Here is a 20,698-nt window from a genome sequence, read left to right as displayed (position 1 = left end):
TGCTTGCTTCCTCCTCCTGTTTATGACTCTTTCTATTGTTTGATTAGTTATATATTAAAATTAAAATGCCAAAAATAGGAAAAGAAGTATTTGTTTATTCTTTGAGTATGGAATACAAGAAAAACACTCACTTTCACTCGATACAATACAGTAACAGTTCATGCCTGTCTTACTGACTTCTTGCACAAACATTTCCATTTACCTCTGAAACCAGTCAGGTACCTTATGTCTTTGTGCAAGGCATACTTAAATAGGTAGACTCTGTGGACAGAACAGATCTATAATAGGCACTAAACTCGCAGGCCATATCTGCAGTTGGTGTAACATCAGCATAACCCCATTAAAATCAATTGATACATGCCAGTTTACACCAGCTGAGGATCTGGCCTTTTCAGTCTTGTCACTGCATGCACTCATCCTATTGGAGACATTAAGGGCTTGATTTTTAAAACTTCCTTTGATTACAGGCATAAATTATTACATTTAGAAATCTAACTACTTGATTGTGAGAACAATACAGCAGTGCACAGACAATACAGGAACTTTTTTGAAAGTTCCTGTATGGGGACAATTTCCTGGTGCAAGTGCTGGAGGAACCAACTAGGGGCAGAGCTCTTCTTGACCTGCTCACTAACAGGTAAGAATTAGTAGGAGAAGCAAAAGTGGATCGGAACGTGGGAGGCAGTGACCATGAGATTGTCGAGTTCAGGATCCTGACACAAGGAAGAAAGGAGAGCAGCAGAATATGAACCCTGGACTTCAGAAAAGGAGACTTTGACTCCTTCAGGGAGTGATGGGCAGGACCCCCTGGGAGAATAACATGAAGGGGAAAGGAGTCCAGGAGAGCTGGCTGTTTTTTGAAGAATCCTAATTGAGGCTGCAGGAACAAACCATCCCGATGTGTAGAAAGAATAGTAAATATAGCAGATGACCAGCTTGGCTTAGCAGTGAAATCCTTGCTGAGCTTAAACACAAAAAAGAAGCTTACAAGAACTGGAATATTGGACAAATGACCAGGGAGGAGTATAAAAATATTGCTCAGGCATGTAGGAGCGAAATCAGGAAGGTCAAATCATACTTGGAGTTGCAGCTAGCAAGGGATGTTAAGAGTAACAAGAAGGGTTTCTGCAGGTAGGTTAGCAACAAGAAGCAAGTCAAGGAAAGTGTGGGCCCCTTACTGAATGAGGGAGGCAACCTAGTGACAGAGGATGTGGAAAAAGCTAATGTACTCAATGCTTTTTTTGCCTCTGTCTTCACGAACAAGGTCAGCTCCCAGACTACTGCACTGGGCAGCACAGTATGGGGAGGAGGTGACCAGACCTCTGTGGAGAAAGAAGTGGTTCAGGACTATTTAGAAAAGCTGGACAAGCACAAGTCCATGGGACCGGTTGTACTGTATCCTAGGGTGCTAAAGGAGTTGGCGAATGTGATTGCAGAGCCATTGGCCATTATCTTTGACTCATGGCGATCAGGGGAGGTCTCGGATGACTGGAAAAAGGCTAAGGTAGTGCCCATCTTTATGAAAGGGAAGGAGGAGGATTTGCGGAACTATAGGCCAGTCAGCTTCACCTCAGTCCCTGGAAAAATCATGGAGCAGGTCCTCAAGGAATGATTTCTGAAGCACTTAGAGGAGAGGAAAGTGATTAGGAACAGTCAGCATGCATTCACTGAGGGCAAGTCATGCCTGACTAACCTAATTGCCTTCTATGACAAGATAACTAGTTCTGTGGATGAGGGGTGTGGAAGAAAAATGCAGTCTTCACTCTTAGGTTGTTTGCAACAAGTCAGAGACAGTTTATTCTCAAGCAATTGCAAGGGGCAAATGCACAAGGACAGGGATTCCCCTTTCCTAGGCAGGTCTCTGCCAGATAAATAATTAGGGCAAGCCTTTATACCTTTTGTTGCATACAATAATGATCAACAGCCGCATCTTGTTTATTCATATTCCTTCCTGATATCTTACTTTTCTAAGCAGTTCCTGCTACAGTCTGCATTCCATTCTTATCTAACAGAAGATCAAAACAGCATCTCTTACAGTTTTCTCACTCTCTTCCCACTCGCCCAGGCCCTGCCTTAAAGTCTTGCATTATTAGAGTTAGAGTTAGCCGGACTCTTCCTCTAGTCCTAAGAAAACTAAGATGTCTGCATTCGAATTCCCTTTATCCCTTTTTCCACTTCCACAGGGGAAAGCAGTGTATGTGTTATTCTTGGACTTCAGAAAAGCTTTTGATACGGTCTCCCACAGTATTCTTGCCAGCAAGTTAAAGTAGTATGGGCTGGATGAATGGACTATAAGATGGATAGAAAGCTGGCTAGATCATTGGCCTCAACGGGTAGTGATCAATGGCTCCATGTCTAGTTGGCAGCCGGTATCAAGCGGAGCGCCCCAAGGGTCGGTCCTGGGGGCCAGTTTTGTTCAATACTTTCATTAACGATCTGGAGAATGGCGTGGATGCACCCTCAGCAAGTTTGCAGATGACACTAAATTGAGAGGAGTGGTAGATTTGCTGGACGGTAGGGACAGGATACAGAGGGACCTAGACAAAGGATTGGGCCAAAATAAATCTGATGAGGTTCAACAAGGACAAGTGCAGAGTCCTGCACTTAGGACAGAAGAATCCCATGCTCTGCTACAGACTAGGGACCGAGTGGTTAGGCAGCAATTCTGCAGAAAAGGACCTAGAGGTTACAGTGGATGAAAAGCTGGATATGAGTTAACAGTGTGCCCTTGTTGCCAAGAAGGTTAACAACATTTTGGGCTGTATAAGTAGGAGCACTGCCAGCAGATCGAGGGACGTGATCATTCCCCTCTATTTGGCATTGGTGAGGCCTCATCTGGAGTACTGTGTCTAGATTTGGTTCCCACACTATAAGAAGGATGTGGAAAAATTGGAAAAAATCCAGTGAAGGGCAACAAAAATGATGAGGGGGCTGGAGCACATGACTTATGAGGAGAGGCTGAGGGAACTGGGATTATTTAGTCTGCAGAAGAGAAGAATAAGGGGGGATTTGATAGTTGCTTTCAACTATCTGAAAGGGGGTTCCAAAGAGGCTGGATCTAGACTGTTCGCAGTGGTAGCAGATGACAGAACAAGGAGTAATGGTCTCAAGTTGCAGCGGGGGAGATTTATGTTGGATATTAGGAAAAACTTTTTCACTAGGAGGGTGGTGAAGCACTGGAATGGGTTATCTATGGAGGTGGTGGAATTTCCTTCTTTAGAGGTTTTTAAGGTCAGGCTTGACAAAGCCCTGACTGGGCTAATTTAATTGGGGATTGGTCCTGCTTTGAGCAGGGGGTTGGACTAGATGACCTCCTGAGGTCCCTTCCAACTCTGATATTCTATGATTCTATGATTGCACCTGCAAAACAGATACAACAGTTAGTTATCAAAATGCTAGCATCTGTGCCCACAATTGACTGTAGGCACAAAATTGCCCCTGCAAAGTCAGAAACTAGGTAAAGCACCCATACAAGTTTGGCTGTCAGTATATCAAAATCAAGCTATAACAAGGTTCTGAGTATCAAAAGTCTATTTCAAATAATCACGTATATTAAGAAAATATGCCAAAACTGAGAACCATTCTTCACATTCACTTTCTGTGGACCTCGACATAATGTAATGGTGACATATTGCTGACTGAGTACTTCATCACTGAGGCTAAGTACATCAAATGGCATAAGTTTTCAAGAGATATGATAAGTAGAGTATGCATCTAATTGCAGTACATCAGTATCTCAGCAATTAACCACAATGTTGGCTAATGGTTAATTTCTAATATCAAAGACATTAATCACACTAATAGAAATGCAGCATGTCTTAATCTGAAGAGCATGACAGAATATGTGATAAGATGGAACTTGCATTTGACCATGTAGCAACACATTGACCATGCAGACATCCAGATTTGATGTGTGTTCCAAGCTGAAGGGGAAAAATGTTTACAATATATTTGGTGTGTTTTTTCCTCCAATCCAGCTAAGAAAATTACTATACATGTAGTCAACTCAAATTGTTCCAACATATTTATGACAATGCGCAAATCATGTCAAACTGATGGGGAAGAATTGATTCCAACAAAAAGACACTGAAATTTAAAGTACCACCAGCCAAAATGTTCACAGAAAATGAACATATCATGTTTGTCTCAGAAGTAGAAAAGATAGGTTGACAGTGTACTGTTGTGTTGAACTCCATACTCCTATTTTTATGTTAGCTTGCCAACCCCAACAAATAAGCTCCATAAAATGAAAACTGATGTAATGAACGTATAATTCTTGGAAACCATTTCATGCAAGCCAGGATACAACTATCTTTCAAATAGAGAGTAGTTGCACAATAAAAGACAAATAGGTAGATAGTACCGGGAGTCCAGAAATGGGCTATATGCCATATAGAAGATATAAGAACAAATATGAATATCTATAGGAGCCAAATAAATGGCAAAATTTTAGACCAAGCATGAGGAAGAACATCTCCAAACCCTTGCCACACAAACAAATATGCCCTAAAGTGACACGAACTGAGATGACTGGTATAAATGTATAATTACACATCAGTGTAATTAATGCATATCTGTGTTAGGAAAAAAGTAATATAGCAGTGGAGGGGCTAGGACAACATACAAATACAAAATAGAGACAGATTTCTCTCATTAACCACTAGGGAATGCAGTAGCTGAAGAGGCTCCTCTAATGACAATTGGGAGTAATGGATCCAACTGATGGAGGCTATAAAATTTAACATGTATCTCATAGCACATGCTTCTTCTACCTCATTTGTGAAGTTTCAAACTTTATTACATAGCCAACCTCCAAAGTAATTATTGTAAAAGACAAAGGGTTGTTAAAGATTATACATGTTTTATAAAAAACAAAACCATATGCATTAGATATTAATCCATATGCTCTGTATTGTTAATTATTTATACCAGTGTGATGGAGAAGGCAATATAAACCTTTACCTTCTACCCAAGCACTGTAAATCTTTAGATTGACTTAGCTAGTTTCAATGTAAAATTCAACCACAAACTTCATTAGTTTTACTAAGAAGTTGGAACAATTTAAATGTTTAATAAGCTGAGATCTGAACAGTTGGTGACAAAGACACATCTCACAGTTCATAAAATGTATAACAAGTGTTTTACCTGAATTACAGACAATTATTTAAAATTCTATATTTAAGTAAATAACTTATTGGCCCCAGCTGAGGCCAAAATGTTTATTCCGGGTACCTAAAGATAGGCAGCTACGGCTACATTGAGGCATCTAAATGAAAACTGTAGCTTTCATGGGAACTGTGGGTGAACACCACCCTTTTGAAACACACCCTTTTATTTATGTGCCTAAATATAGGTTTAAGTGCATACCATCAGGCACCCAGAAAACAACAGTTTGTTCTGACAAATTCTGAACCCAAAACTGAAGGTCTCTCAGGAAGTGATTTATTAATGGGTTTGGGTCATACAGAGCATGACTACATTTCGCATAGTGTCTTTCATACAAACTGTCCTGAAACACTCCAGGGAGTTAAATACATAATCAGGTAAGAAAGAAATTAAGAGCCAAATATAAAGGGGGGAAAAAACCCTTTGTGTGAAAAGAGAGTCCATGGGGTAGGAAGATGCAAGAATTTTGTTGCGTAATGAGGATGAGAAAGGAGGTCTGTGCTGCATGAGCAAAGGCTGCTCGGGTAAAAGTACACAAAGACCAAGATACAACAGGTAGACTATAGAGACTCTGTCAAGGGCCTGGCATTGTTTTAATTAGATTTTGAAATGAATAAGCAACTAAATGGAGTTGATTAATGAAGTAATATATAGCCCAGCTTTATACATGTGATTAAAATACGCAGAAAAGTCCAAGTCTGAAGAGCAAAAACCAGGGAAGAAGAGGGGTAACAAAAAATTCAGTAGTTAAGAGGAGAGGGGGGGAAGGCACAGATCAGGAGTTAAGCAAAGATACACTCGCCGTGTCTTGGGGGTGGAGATAAGTAACTGTGGATGAGGGTGTTGAGGGAAGAAGAGAAGGAGAGTGCTGTGTTATCAAGTTACCGAGAGTGAAGGCAAATTTGAAATCTGAGCTGAGGCGAGAAAAGGAGAGGATACAGTTTGCTTGAGCATGATCTTCTTGTTGAAGTGTAATATTTCAACTTTGGAAACATTTATCAAAAGGGTATTTTCATGAAGCCATGAGGACACTAGGTCAAGGTGGACAGACAGGAGTTATTAAAGGTGCTGTAAAACTGTGAACCATTTAATATCATGTGGCAAGATGATGCTGAAATACAGAAAAGAGCAAAGAGCCAAGAACTTAATGCTACAGAAATCAATACAGGAGGAACTTTTGCCCAAAAGGAAACATCACTGGAGACAATATTTAGACAGGAATGAAACAGCAGATAACTAGAGACACCTGCTTAGCTATGGAGGTCTCACACTTCTGACTATGCACTGAGGTCAAAGTTTTTCATAGATTCATTCATAGATTCCAAGGCCAGAAGGGACCATTATGATCATCTAGTCTGATCTCCTGTACGACACAGGTCACACAACTTCCCCAAAATAATTCCTAGAGCAAATCTTTCAGAAAACATCCAGTCTTGTCATCACTGATGAAGAATCTACCATGACTCTTGCTAAAAATTGTTCCAATGGTTAATTACTTTCATCATTCAAAATTTACACCTTACTTCCAGTCTGAATTTTGCTAGCTTCAATTTCCAGCCATTGAATCATATTATATCTTTGTCTGCTAGCTTGAAGAGGCCATTATTACATATTTATTCCCTACATAGGTACTTACAGACTGTAATCAAGTTACCCCTTAACCTTCTCTTGGTTAAGCCAAATAGATTGAGATCCTGGAGTCTATTATTAGGAATGTTTTCTAATCCTCCAAACATTCTTGTGGCTCTTCTCAGATTTATCTACATCTTTCTTGAACTGTGGACACCGGAACTGGACATAGTATTCCAGCAGTGGTCATCCAGTGACACATGCAGAGGTAAAATAACCTCCTACTTGAGATGTTTACGCATCCCAGGATCACATTAGCTTTTTTGGCCATATAATCACATTCGGAGCTCATGTGCAGCTGATTATTCACCAAGAATCTCCAAACCTTTTTCAGAGTCACTGCTACCCAGTATATAGTTCCCCATCCTGTCGTATGGCCTACATTCTTGTATATATTTAGCCATATTAAAACACATTATTTGCTTGTGCCCAGTTTACCAAGTGATCCAGAATGTTCTGAATCAGTGACCTGTTCTCTTCCGTCATTTACCACTCTCCCAATTTTTGTGTGACCTGAAAAATTAATCAGTGAGGACTTTATGTTTTCTTCCAGGTCACTGTTAAAAATGTTAAGTAGCACAGAGCCAAGAACCAATCCAGGTGGGACCCCACTGGAAACACACTGGCTCAATGATGATTCTCCATTTACAATTACATTTTGAGACCTATCAGTTAGCCATCTTTTAACCCATTTAATGTGTGCCATGTTAGTTTTATATTGTTTTAGTTTTTTAATTAAAATATTGTGCGGTACCAAAACAAGCGTCTTACAGAAGTCTTATTACATCAACACGACTACCTTGATCAACCAAATTTGTAATCCCATCAAAAAAGATATCAAGTTAATCTGAAGAATCTATTTCCCATAAATCCACGTTGGGTTGCATTAATTATATTACCTTACTTCTTTAGTAATTGAGTCCTGTATCAGTCACTTCACTATCTTGCCTGGGATTGATGTCAGACTGACAGGCCATTAATTACCTGGGTCATTCTGTTTATCCTTTTTAAAACTTGCCATAACATTAACTTTCTTCCAGTCTTTTGGAACTTCCCCAGTGCTTCAAGACTTATTGAAAATCTATATTAATGTTTCAGCGAAGTCCTTAACCAGCTCTTTTAAAACTCCTGTATGCAAGCTATCTGGACCTGTGGATTTTAAAATGTTTAACATTTAATGTCTAACAGTAGCTGCTGTTTAACACCCTTCAGTGGTACTAGTGGAATGGAAAGAGTTATCGTTAGTTGATGAGACTATCATCTGTTTCCCCCCAAACACAGAACAGATATATTTATGGAAAATTTCTGACTTTTCTACATTATTATTGATAATTCTACCATTTTCATCTAGTAAGGGACCAATATCATTAGCAAGATTCTTTAGTTCATAATATATTAAAAACCTCTCTTATTGTTCTTAACTCTGCTCCCATATATTTCTCCTTGTATCCCTTGACTTCCCTTATCAATTTTCTACAATTCTTAATTTCTGATTAAAATTCATTACTGTAAACGTCCCCTTTTTTCCATTTGTTATACCTGTATATTATTTTTTAATTTTTACAGCTGCCTTCACTTCCCTTCTAAACCCAAAACAACTTATTAATCAGTATGACCTTCTTCCTCAATTGTGGCTTTTTGGGAATCTAGTAAGGTGTTTTTCAATGACTTCCAATGATCATTCACATTTTTCTGATTAAATTCTTCCTCACAACTGATTTGGCTCCTAATGGTTTTCAGCTTTGTGAATTTGGAGCTATTAAAGTACAAGTATATACATGTTACTAGTCTTGATTTTATTGTGCTTGCATGTTATAAATGTGATCACGTCATGATCACTTGTACTTAAACTACAATTAATTTTTAGTTCTGTGATCAATTCCTCTTTATCTGCTAGGATAAGGTCTAATGACCGCACTGCTCCTTTAAGTGGGGGAGGGGGAATATTATCTGACTGTCTGAGGGAAGAGGAACAGTGTGCTATGGGTGGGTGGGTGTGGAGGGGAGATATCAGAAGCTGATGCAAAAGCGAGGAATGGATCAGGGTTGTGACACTGATTCATCCTCTGAGACCGGAAGGGCAGAAGGATTTAAAAGGGGGCAAGCCCAGGTGTCCTGTTCCACAAAGCAGGCAAGGCAGCATCCACCCCCCCGCCCTTTAGGTGCAAAATACCAGTTTGGTCAGGACCTGCTGTGGAGATTGCACTAGCCACCTCTTTTTAAGGGAGCTGGGAAGGAATTTTTACCCTCATCACCAGATTGACCTAGGTGCAGGAGAGGTTTTTTCGTCTTTCCCACATTGGGTTCAGGGAGGGCTTCGTTGATGTGAGGCATGAAGGGAGTTAGGCTAATATGTTTCAATTCATTATGTAAGTGTGGGGCGGATGTCCAGTGCAGGTACTTCACAAGGAAGGTATACACAGTCACTGGATAAATGGCTTGATAAATGACTTAAAAAGGTGTTGGTTAAAGGAACAGAACAGGGCAGGGGTGTGCAGCATTCCTATGAATGGTATAGAAGGGAGCCCACCCCCTTTCTTATAGCCCACTTAACCTCCTATGTGGTAGGGAGGATAGGAAGATCCCAGCAAAAGGTTGGCTAGGGGACCTGGATGGAAAAAGACAGGGGGCTGGCGGAAGCTCCCCAGGTAGTTATTGAATGAACTTGGGGTTACTGGCACTGTGCCCTTTACCTGTCAGGCAGTCCTAGATAATAAAGTTGCTGCCTGATTAAAATCATATCGAGTGTATCCTGTCCTTCTTTCACTATAGCTGGACAACAAAGAATTCCCTCATGTTGGCTGCAACACTTTTTGAGTTATGAAACTGTCACATATAATGTTTAAAAATTCCAAGGATATTTTAGTATTGGCAGCAGGAGACCTCCAGCATATGTCACTCAAACTGAAGTCTCCTATGATCACACAGCTTTTTCCCCCGACACATTGTAGATTGCCTCCTTACAAAACTATCATCTTGTTCCCATTGATCAATAAGCATTCAAATTTCTTCTGAGTTATCAGTGACTCAAAACAGGTAATTCCATTTCTCACACAGAGTGCCACTCCCCATCCCGTTTTGCACACTCTCTCCTTCTTAAATAGGTGAACACACCATCATCATTAGAGGGAGGTCAGGGCAACAACGGTATGCAAGACAGAAGACTCTGCCCAGAACAAACTCAAGACAAACATCTGCTTACTCTACATAATGATCACCATTATTGCAGATCAAACTGTAAACTGAATTACAATATACAACACAAGTAGTCAACTAGACAACTTTATACAAGTGAGGCAACCTACAAGAAATTACTACCTACAAGGACACTCAGGAAACCTACAAGGAATTTATTTTTTATTTAATTAAGGAGATGACTTACTTTCAACTTATTTCATTTTGCTGTGTTAAAGCATGTTCACTTGCAAATACTATAAATATATATTTTAAAAACAATTTTTACCTTCTGAATGTCATGTTCAAATGTCGAAAACCAATGTTCTGCAGTTTTCATAAGATGTGTGAACATTGCACTGAGAGGAAAAAATGGAAATCTGATGTTAAATAATACATTGCCCGCAGAAGTAAAGGAAATGTAAACACAACAGGAAGTTGTTAAAACTTACTAGGCGTCATGTTCCAGATATTCAGGGTTCAAAAGAGCTTTCATTTCCTCACTGAAACAGCCAAGAGCGAACAATCAAAATTTGAATATTTATTTTTGGTCAATGTTCCTCATGTACTATTATGTACTTATAAGCCAACTTTATATAAAGTGCAAATGAGAAAAACTAGCCTTTTTTTAATTAAAAAGAGTAACTCCATTGAACAAATGAAGTCTTTCCTTTCTATAAAGATCAAAAACAAATTAGCTGCCTTGTCTGAGCTACAATGAAGTAACCATCTAATTATTCCAAATAACAAATTACTGAATGTCACAATGTATTATTTTAATATGCTTGATCTAGACTAATTGATTACTGCACAATCTATCACTGTTTGTCCAAAACAAAAAAAATATGGTTATCGGTCAAATATGCAATATGAAAACATTAATTTATTTTGTTTTAATAGCTTCTATTTTTATTGTATTTTAACAGCAATTAATCAGTGACAGTATTCTTATCCATCTACTTTGCTGCCTAGCTCCCTTTTCAGTGGGGATGGAATGGGATGCTATGCATATTATGTGGTTACTCTGAGCATCCGGCAAGCTTACTTTCCACTGAAGAGCATCTTGTAATGCAACTTCAGGATTTCTAAAGATAGACACTGAGTAAAAACAAATACATGTAAGCACACTCCATCCCTATGCTAACACTGATCTTAGACAATCTTGTTAAGTATTGCTAAGAGAGGTTATGTTATAACAGGGGTAATTAAATTATATTAATGCAGCTGGGTCCCAAAAGGAAGACAACTGCAAAATATGGCTGCACAACACTAAGTGATTCAAGCAGGCAACTTGTTAAAAAAAACAAGTAAACCTTATTCATGGAGCAAGAGAATAAAAAGCATTTGAATTTAGTTGAGGGACAATCATGTGTGTTGCAATATTTATGTGTACACTATTTTAATGAAATGGAGAAACAATGCCTAAACTTAATATTACTTTAAAGTTAAATGACAGTCACATAATATAGCTATTAAAAATCTTGTATGGAATGAAAGAGTTATCGATCACTGCAATTTTTTTCTATAGTGATTATTTAAAGGTATGAGAAGAAAATGTTGATACAGAACTTATCCATTCCTGGACTGGACTTCTTTGATTTACCTCTCTCCACAATGACAGAGATTAAAGCACATCTGGGTCTTGTACAATGCAGTGAAAATAGTATATGTACCGGTTTTAAGTTGATACTTTTCCTCTGGTTGATCCCTCTTTCTTTTTTCACTGACTAAAATGTAAGAATTACTTCTTCTCCAGAAAGCCCCTTTATGAGTTACTTTTGATTTTCATGGAGGTACGGGGCAATTAATACATCTCAAAGATTAACCTGTTAATCATGATAAAACAAAAAACTAATAAAAGAAAACTTAACTATCTGTTTTATTTGGATAGACCTTAAAGCCAATATGTTAATTCTACAGAAGATACAGTTAATTCTTAACTCTACAATAATATGGAAAAATGTGACAATTTCTATATTACGTGGATAAATATACAACACTTGCCTTGGCTGTGCAGCTTCACTCGCATGTAAAAATGCTTGGTGGTCACAATGCAGGATAAAGATTATAGGTGCTAAAAGTTCGTGCATACCCTAAAAATTAAAAGGAAACAGATGTACAGTAAGATGTTTCATTCATGCACCAGCATAGTAATGCTCCACCTCAGCATCCAGCAGCCAATAGTATTAGCAGCAGCAGCATAATGAAAAGAAAGAAAATTTACATTCTTAGAATTGATTCATAATCAATGGGTTTTGTTTTAAATTCTCATTAAATCTAAGTGTTTATTCACCTATAAAATATGGGAAGCAAGTTATTCTCCCTTTTTATAACATAACAGACAACAATTTGGCAACAGTAGACAAACCCGCACCTGGCAGTTACTCCAAGATCTATGTTCATAAATATGAATTTTATTTATGATAATTACAATCATGAGCTACAGTATCAAGATCTGCAATAAGGATAAATTATGAAATCTAAACTGACTTTTATTTGATAATGTTCCAAAATTGGGATCTCAGTAGCCTTTGGAAAAAACAAAGGCAGTCATTTGGGGAACTAGAAAATGAGATATCCATGCCTATGGAGACCACAACTAAAGGTTTTTTTTTAAAGTATCTTCATTATGTTTATATTGAAGGATTTGTATGGAAAGATGTATAAAACCTTTGCCAGCCAATACATGGCAAAACTTTAGTATTGTTCTATTTCAGATATTTGGAATCTACACTGCAAAACCAAAAAACCCTGAGTCAAGAATGTGTAGAGGTCGAATTAGTGATGGTGCCCTATTCAAACTCCTCCCACAATCTCAGATCAGATGAATGTTTTGGATAGAATGATCAGCAGTGAAATACCTCATTATGTTGACATTTTAAATTGTCATCACTTGGCTGAAAAAGATTACACCTCATTAAAGAGATTAAAAAGACAAAGCAAACCTCTCCCAAATTATTGCTTCTGCCTCTATTTGTACCTATTGAGGTTACATCTGAAAGGCTTCCCCTTCTCCTCCACCACAATCAGAGATACTTAGGGTGTCAAGCTGGTTCTTCAAAGAAGCCTAAACTCCCTTAGGCCCCTTTGATGATTCCAGCCTTAATTTTTAAAATGAAGAAAAAAAAAAGAAAAAAAGCAACCCTCTGTAGAAACAGATGCAGTGTGAGAGAAAATACCTGCAGTACTGGTTCAGTCAGACACATTAGCACACATGAAATATATTAAAAGGTGTAATTCCATAAATATGTTTATTACTGTATTTCTCATGCAGCTCACTTAGACATTTAATCCACCATTCTTTTTCAGGGACAATTGGATATTAAGAATTGGATATTCAGTGTTAAGTTCCCTAAAATTCCTAGAGTGTACGTAGATTTCTTGAATGCCAGTCACGAGACTATCTGACTCAGACAGGACCACAAATCACCTTCTTGACCGCTTCACTAAACTGCCATTCCAGCGTCCTGCCACAAGTTGATGCAATTCATGTGGATGGATGTGCCACAGCCAGTTAAACCACATGGAGCCCAGAACCACCAGATAGGTCCCTTCAGCCTCACAGAAGGAGGAGAAGGTCATCTGTAGAGTGTAGGGGTACCAGAATAGAACAGCAGTAGTATGCTGAAAAGAAATTTCCTCTTCAATACGTACTCCTAGAACACAAAGGAGCAGGATATTGTAGGGAGAGGGGTGGCCCTTGAAAAGGACAGAGATATTTGGAGAGCAGGTTTTATGAGAGAGGTTATAGTATTACCAATCCCATACATTCAAAAATCATGAGTCAGCCCTCCCTCCCCAATCATAAGATTTTTAAACAATAAATTTGGAGGGGTTTCTCTTTGCCTTCCGATTTCTGAGCTTTTAGGGAACATTTGGGTAATGTTTTCAAGCTTTTCTCTGTAACAATGAGGATTAGAAATTTATGTTTGGGTGGTTTTTTTTAATTAAAGCATTTGATTATTCCATGAATGGGTGCCTTCAGAAAATTATCAAATATGGCAAGACTTGTGAGAAGATCACTAGTTAGCACCACCAGGTTTGGGAGAGAGGTATAGATCTGCAGCATGGGAGTGGGGAAGAGAAAGGAGAGTTTGGGAGGACCAGAGAGAGGAAGATGGACAAAACTGCTAAAAATACTGAGATAAACTGCAGGCTACATAGGCTGTAATTTTATTGACTTCCCACCCCCTAAAAGTTAAGCATAAATATAAAATCTACTATTGTCCAAATCTTCTATCTCCCCATACATATGAAAATTGTGTAAGAGAAATGAGGCTGCCGAGAATGGTTGTCTAACACAAACTGACTACCAAAAAATTAAACATACAAACTACAGAGTAAGAATATAAAAGGACATAAGATAGGATTAGTTATAGAAGATAAGAGCCCAGCATAGCACACAATTTCCCAATATTATAGCATAATAACTTGCAAATAAAGCAGAATCATTAAAGAAAATCATTAATCATTAAGACTATCCACATAAAACAGTAAAAGAGCAAATGGATGATAAAATATCAGGATTTCAAAAAGACACCTCTGTTCTTCAGTTAAAAGAGTACTTTAAACATTTAGAGCTTTTTGGCTTGGTAGTAGAAGCCACTAGTGTATTATATACACATATTTTTCTACAGTACATCAACAGTTTCCTAGAACTTTTTAGTGTTAATAAAAGAGTTGACAGAATTCGGATAATTTTATGACACTTGCCAACAACAGCAAAATGCTGATTTCATAATGCAGTCTCTGGTTTTAAAAGAAAACCAGAAATACGGCATTTCTAGAAATGAAATACAAATTGATACATTTCAACATTATACTGAAAAAGACAATAAAAGTATGAGTGAACAATGGTTGACCCAATGGCCTGGCTTAATTATTTTATTTCTCTTCAATTAACTAGAGCCAGCATTTTGGCACCCAAATTTGTACGGCCTTTTGAAGATAATGTTAATGATCATTTTAACATATTTGTATGAAAAACAAATATACTCGCTTTATACTTCTACACATACCAATGCTTTTTAGAAAATCAAAGATCTACTGATGTTTAAATCTTAAAAGTCTTTATTACTGTTTTGCAAAATTCTATCACCCATAAATATGACTGGGGAGAGTAATATATTTTGCTAGTCAAATAAAATCTTACTTTATATTGGTCAAAAAGAGACAATAAAACCTACTACGAACACACACACACACACACACTTAATTCACAATATCAGCAAAGTTTTACAATGCTTTCTTACAAGGAGCAATTTGTATGTTTGTTCAATGTGTGTGTGTGTGTATATATACATATACATATATATATATACACACACACACACACACACACACACATTGAACAAACATACAAATTGCTCCTTGTAAGAAAGCATTGTAAAACTTTGCTGATATTGTGAATTAAATGTTTAAGTACAGTAACAGTTTCAATTAAAAGCTGTGAACTTGACCACTTGTACAACTGATGAGGTATAACACTGTTCCAGACCTTGGAAATCTACAATCTAGCTAGGTTTATATGGACCCAAGTCACTAGAGACCAAGGGTGCCTCCCAAACATTTAAACCCAAAACTAATAACAAGTTCTCTTGTTCTTTCACACAAGCCTTTCAGAGCAATAGCTTCATTAACATAAAAGGTTTTTGTTTGCTTGTTTACATTTGTGTACAAATAGGTGTTTGGTGTGTAGAAACTGAGAGAAAGGTCTGTCATTTGTATTTAGTTCTAAAACTTGTTATTACACCAATTTCTTAAAGGATTGACTTCCATAATTTAGGTCCAGTAAAAATGTTACCTACTGCATGTATGAATCTTCTCCTACCAGTTAACCAGTTAACTGTTGCAATGTACCAAGGAATGTAGCTGTCATGGGAGATCATGATCACAAAGGCAGAGATGATCTTAAAGGTAGCTAGGGCCAGTCCCGTGAAGGGCTTTGACTATCAAGGTAAAAACATTCTACTGGACTTTGTGGTTTCCTTGGGAGCCAGCATGGAACACTTGAGTGATGTGTTAGTGCAACTCTAACTGCTAAGCAGATCAGCGCTATGTTTTGTATCAGCTGAACCTATTTTAGGATTGGCTTCTTTCCTAGAAACAAAATGAAATAAGCAAGGCTGAATGAGTGGATTATCATGGACAGGTATTTGACAGGATTAAGAGACACCAAAAATTATATGCTGACCTCACCACACACGCAGTACTTCTTGTCAGCTAGTCTTTGACACAGTACTGACAGGGGCTTTGAAAGAGAAAGTAATCTACAGGCAAGAGGGCCAAGAATACAAAGAAAAGATGGTTATTATTGATGATAGTTTTGTGGAGGCATTCTTGATTCAAGAATGCAGATCCTGGAAACAAGTAGTGGTGATAGTAGTGGGAGTGGAAAAAGAAGGGACAAAGAAGAGAAAGATTAGTTGGCTGTTTGGTGACTTTGGCACAGCACCACAATTCTTGGCTACTGCACTGAATACTTGTCATAGATACTAGCCATTTTTCATCATTCCAATTCATTTTATTTTCTGCCCTTTACCCCTCCTTTTACTCTCGTGGCAACCTTCTTCTGAAATGACTACACTGTTGAAGTGACACCAGTCAAAAACAGAGGTAAAAAGAAGTTCTCTTTCTCAACAGCCTGTAGGCTCGCAAAATTGAACCTGTTCTTTTATCTGCCTATGTTCATTTAGCCCACCAAGAAGTCTTTATTAAAGCCGAGGCATCAGGCAGTCAAAGTTCATTAATACCATTTATATAATCTCTGCAGTTTCAATTAACTCAGCAAGACACTCTACTACATGATAACAGTCTCATTAATTCAATAAAATCCCATAACTATTAACAATATGGTCTATGTTAAACGGGGTGTCACCTAGTACAAAATAATAGCTTTAACAGCTTGTGATGAAACTCAGTGTGGTTTTTTTTTTAATTTGATCTAGCTAAATATTCAAGCCTTACGTAGCAAGGTATTATTTCTCTGTAAGGAATCTACAGGATTTTAAAGCAGGGGGTAATTAAGTCCTTTTAAGTCATATCAAAGAGTGAAATTATACTTCTTGTTTAATAAATGATGCACTAAATTAGCTAGAATGTGATCTTCCATCTCCCCCATCACCTCCTCATCACATATACTCTGGGTTATATTCACTAGAAATGTGGAAGGCTGGGTATTGTTGGAGTGTTTTCCACAACAGTGCCCTGAAAAATACAGCTTGCTGATCTAATTTTTTCTCTCCATGACACAAGGTAGCTCTCTACTCAGAGTCGATCAAAAATAAAAAATTGCCAGCTGATAGAGATTTGCTGCTTTTGTTAAGTGTATATTTGATTTTCGATACCATCTACAAGACAGTTCTTGATAAGTTGCTGCTTCGACTCAAATACGCGGATCTTTTCATGAGACACAAATAATTTCCTAGCTTGGGGATGGAGTGGTTGCAGAATGTGTGAAAGGATACACTATGTTATAAAGATTTGTATGCTTACAGCAACTCTGCATTTTTGTCATAAATCACTTTCTGTCTACGTAAAGTTTCTCGACAGTTTAGTCCTTGTTCATAGTCACTTAGTTCTTAGTCTCAGCACATATGTTAAATTACTCCAAAAGTAAACATAAAATATTCTGATTTCTATGTTTATTTCAGTATTGTACATGAGGCTTGTTAAAGCATTTAAACATTATGCTCATTTTAAAACCTTAAGAGCAAATGCTGAATTTAACTTTCATCTTAAAAGGAATGCACAATTGGTGCATTTGAAATGTTATCTTTTACCTTTTAACAGTAAGAGACTATTGGTTTTAGTAGATATTCTATCTAGTAATATAATGAAACTCATATTAACATATATATTGATAAAAAGATTTAAAACTTTTCAACTGCACCCACTATACTGCATCATATTTTGGTGCTGTAGTATATGGTCAAGGGCCAAACAGCAAACATATAGTATATCTGCATCATGTTGTAGAAACCAGAGAAGAGTTTCAAATGTTATGTATGTTGTAAAACTGCTTGATTATCCCCTATCAACCCTTCAACTTTTTTATATTGTTATTCAGTATCATACATTTTAACGGTGGTGCATATATACAGTATTTATCCATCTAAGCCCAGAAAAGCTTTTGGTTTAAAAGAGATTAATAAACATATTCAGAAAAGTTGGAAGATAAGATTTAGCAGCTTACAGAAGACAATTTGAGGGAATGTCTTATCATGAGAAGGAAGCACATGTGCTTGAATTTTCTTACCGTGCAGCTGACAAGTAGCTCTTTGATTACTTAAGCATTATGATACAACTTTGGATACAATAAAACCTACATTATTGTTCAATCATTTGTCAAGCTCTATAGAAAATGTTGAGTCAATGGATGCCACCTGTACGATATTTTCATTACCTGTTTATAAAGCAACTGCTCATTTTCTCTAGCATAACAGAACAGAACATCTGTAAGAATTTTTCTCACGCATTCTTGTTGGAAATACTGCATTTCAGGAAATCTGAAAAAAGAAAAACATTCTATTAATGTAAACCACATAGCTCACAAAAACTACCTCAGACACTTGATTTAGACATAAACCTGGGCATCTATAAACAGTCCTAGGTATGCTATAATATCTGTTTTCCCATTTTCTCTGCGTATTGTGGTTCTGCTGGAATAACAACTAAAGGAAAAAGTTGTGATATTTATTTTCCAAACAAAACTTTGTGAACCATATCATTTAGCATACATCAAGCCTAAGTATACATCACATTTAATGCATAATACCCTATGATTAAAGACTAGATTTATACAACAAAATTAAATGGCAGGCAGATTGTTCTAATTACCAAATTTTGTGTAAGTAACCACTCCTGAAGCCAGGGTGTGAGGGACACGTTGTCCAGGCTTGCTGCAGGAAGGTAGCAGTGCTTTAGAGGCAGCAAGCAAGGCAGCACTCACTCTCCCACCCCTCGAGATGCAAATATCAGGTTCAGTTAGGACCTGCTATGGGCATTGTCACTCCTTTTTAGGGAAGGAATTTTTCCCTCACCACCATATTGACATAGGTGGAATCGGGTTTTTTGCCTTCCCCACATCGGGTGTCAGGGAGGACCTATTATGGTGAGGAGGAAAGGGGGTTTAGGCTATATGTTACAACTTGTTTTGTAAGTGTGGGGCAGATGTCCAGTGCAGGTACTCCATAGGGAAGCATCCAGTAACCAGATAAATGGCCTGGTAAAGGACTTGAAAAGGAGGTGCTGATTAAAGGAACAAAACGAGGAGTGGTTCAGGGCTCCTATGATTAGTACAGAAGGGAGCCAACTCCCCTTTCTTATAGCCCATCTTACTCCTCCTACTGGGGGGTGAGGGTGGGAGATGGTAAGGTCCAAGCCATGAGTTGGCTGGAAGACCTAGATGGAAAATTAAGTGGGGCTGATGGAAGCCCTGGGTAGTTATTTGAATGAACCTGGAGTTGCACTGTACACTTTTATCTGCCCGGTAGTCTCAGACATCTAATAGTAAAGTTGCAGCCTGATTAAATCCATATCAAGTGTCTCCTATCCTTCTTTCGGGATAGCCGGACAATGCGACTGACCTGGAGAATCTAATCCACAAGACTGTGTGCAATATAAGAACACGATTCTCGCTATCAGAGTTCCAAAGTTTGGAGGTCCCATGGCTTTTCCTTGAAGAGACCCTTGCTCTGCCTTAGAACCATGCCTTGCTCAAGTAGAGAGTAAAAAGATGGAATGAGTGGGCAGGGGAGTGGGGAAGCAGCTGCCAAAGCAAGGGGGGAAGGCTTCTTCCCTCCTGTACCCAGACTCCTGCTGTAAGATCTAGCAAACCGGGGACTGTGCTGCTCTCAGGAGGTGGTGTGTGACCTACCACAACATCTCCAATTGCTTCTACTTCCAGTTTGTGCCCACCTGTTGATCAGTTTTGCACTGAAGGATTCAAAAATAGCTCAGGATGTATTCATGATATGGCAAAAGAGACTACTAGTCATTAAAACATTTGATTTCAAGAAAATGAAACACTGAAGAAACACAAGGCCTCAAATAATTAAAATATACTTGCTTGAATGCTCTGAATGTGATTGAGGTTGGCAACTTCAACTGAAATATCAGGACTATCCTGCCATTTCAAGATCAGTACTCATCTCCAATTGCAAGATTAAAAAATGGGCAAAGGAAGCCATTAAAAATAATACAACTGATACATTCGCTGATTTGTAAATCGTCATAATGGTATACAGGGAGTACAAGGAGATAAATATATATCAAAATTCAATAATTTGTGCTTAGTTTTGTGGACTCTTAAGGTATTTTTATAAAAAGGGATGCTGTAATAAATGTTTTACTATGTCATGAAGATGTCTAGGAAATTGATCATAAAACTCTGGGACCTGATTAATAGATAATGGGAGTTGCATTCACAACTGAAGAAATAACAGGGTTCCTGAAGTTCTTGAGGTCTAGCAAACTGCCATTTATCTAGTCCTGTTGAAACTTTCTATAATGCCTAATCATCCTATATCAGATTTTCAGAAGCGGCAGTCTCGCGTACCACCTTAATTTCAAGAAATCACTTGATACTTTTGCGGAAATAAAATTTATGACAGGAGAGAATGAGCTATGAACAAGTGTTAAAAAACTTAAGAGGAAGGAAATAGAAGATGTCAGAAGCCTGGGGAAAATCCTATTCCCCAGCAATCCGGGGCAATGCAAATATTAATGT

General features: G+C 37.9%; 1 protein-coding gene across 13 annotated transcripts in view; it reads right to left on the bottom strand.

The window, feature by feature from the left end:
* TBC1D5 (TBC1 domain family member 5) overlaps positions 1-20,698 on the bottom strand; it is a 488,374-nt gene that overhangs the window by 172,519 nt on the left and 295,157 nt on the right. For all 13 annotated transcript variants that reach the window (XM_038389865.2, XM_043509088.1, XM_038389866.2 and 10 more), the window contains 4 exons: positions 18,374-18,476; positions 11,974-12,062; positions 10,422-10,472; positions 10,259-10,328 (listed from right to left, as the gene is read on the bottom strand). In XM_038389865.2, coding sequence (XP_038245793.1) covers positions 10,259-10,328; positions 10,422-10,472; positions 11,974-12,062; positions 18,374-18,476 — 313 coding nt within the window. The remainder of the gene's footprint in view (positions 1-10,258; positions 10,329-10,421; positions 10,473-11,973; positions 12,063-18,373; positions 18,477-20,698) is intronic.

This window comes from Dermochelys coriacea, chromosome 2 (genome assembly GCF_009764565.3).
Source record: "Dermochelys coriacea isolate rDerCor1 chromosome 2, rDerCor1.pri.v4, whole genome shotgun sequence".
Lineage (NCBI taxonomy): Eukaryota > Metazoa > Chordata > Testudines > Dermochelyidae > Dermochelys > Dermochelys coriacea.
The sequence above is the reverse complement of the archived record's forward strand: the minus strand, read 5'-3'. Positions and strand labels throughout refer to the sequence as shown.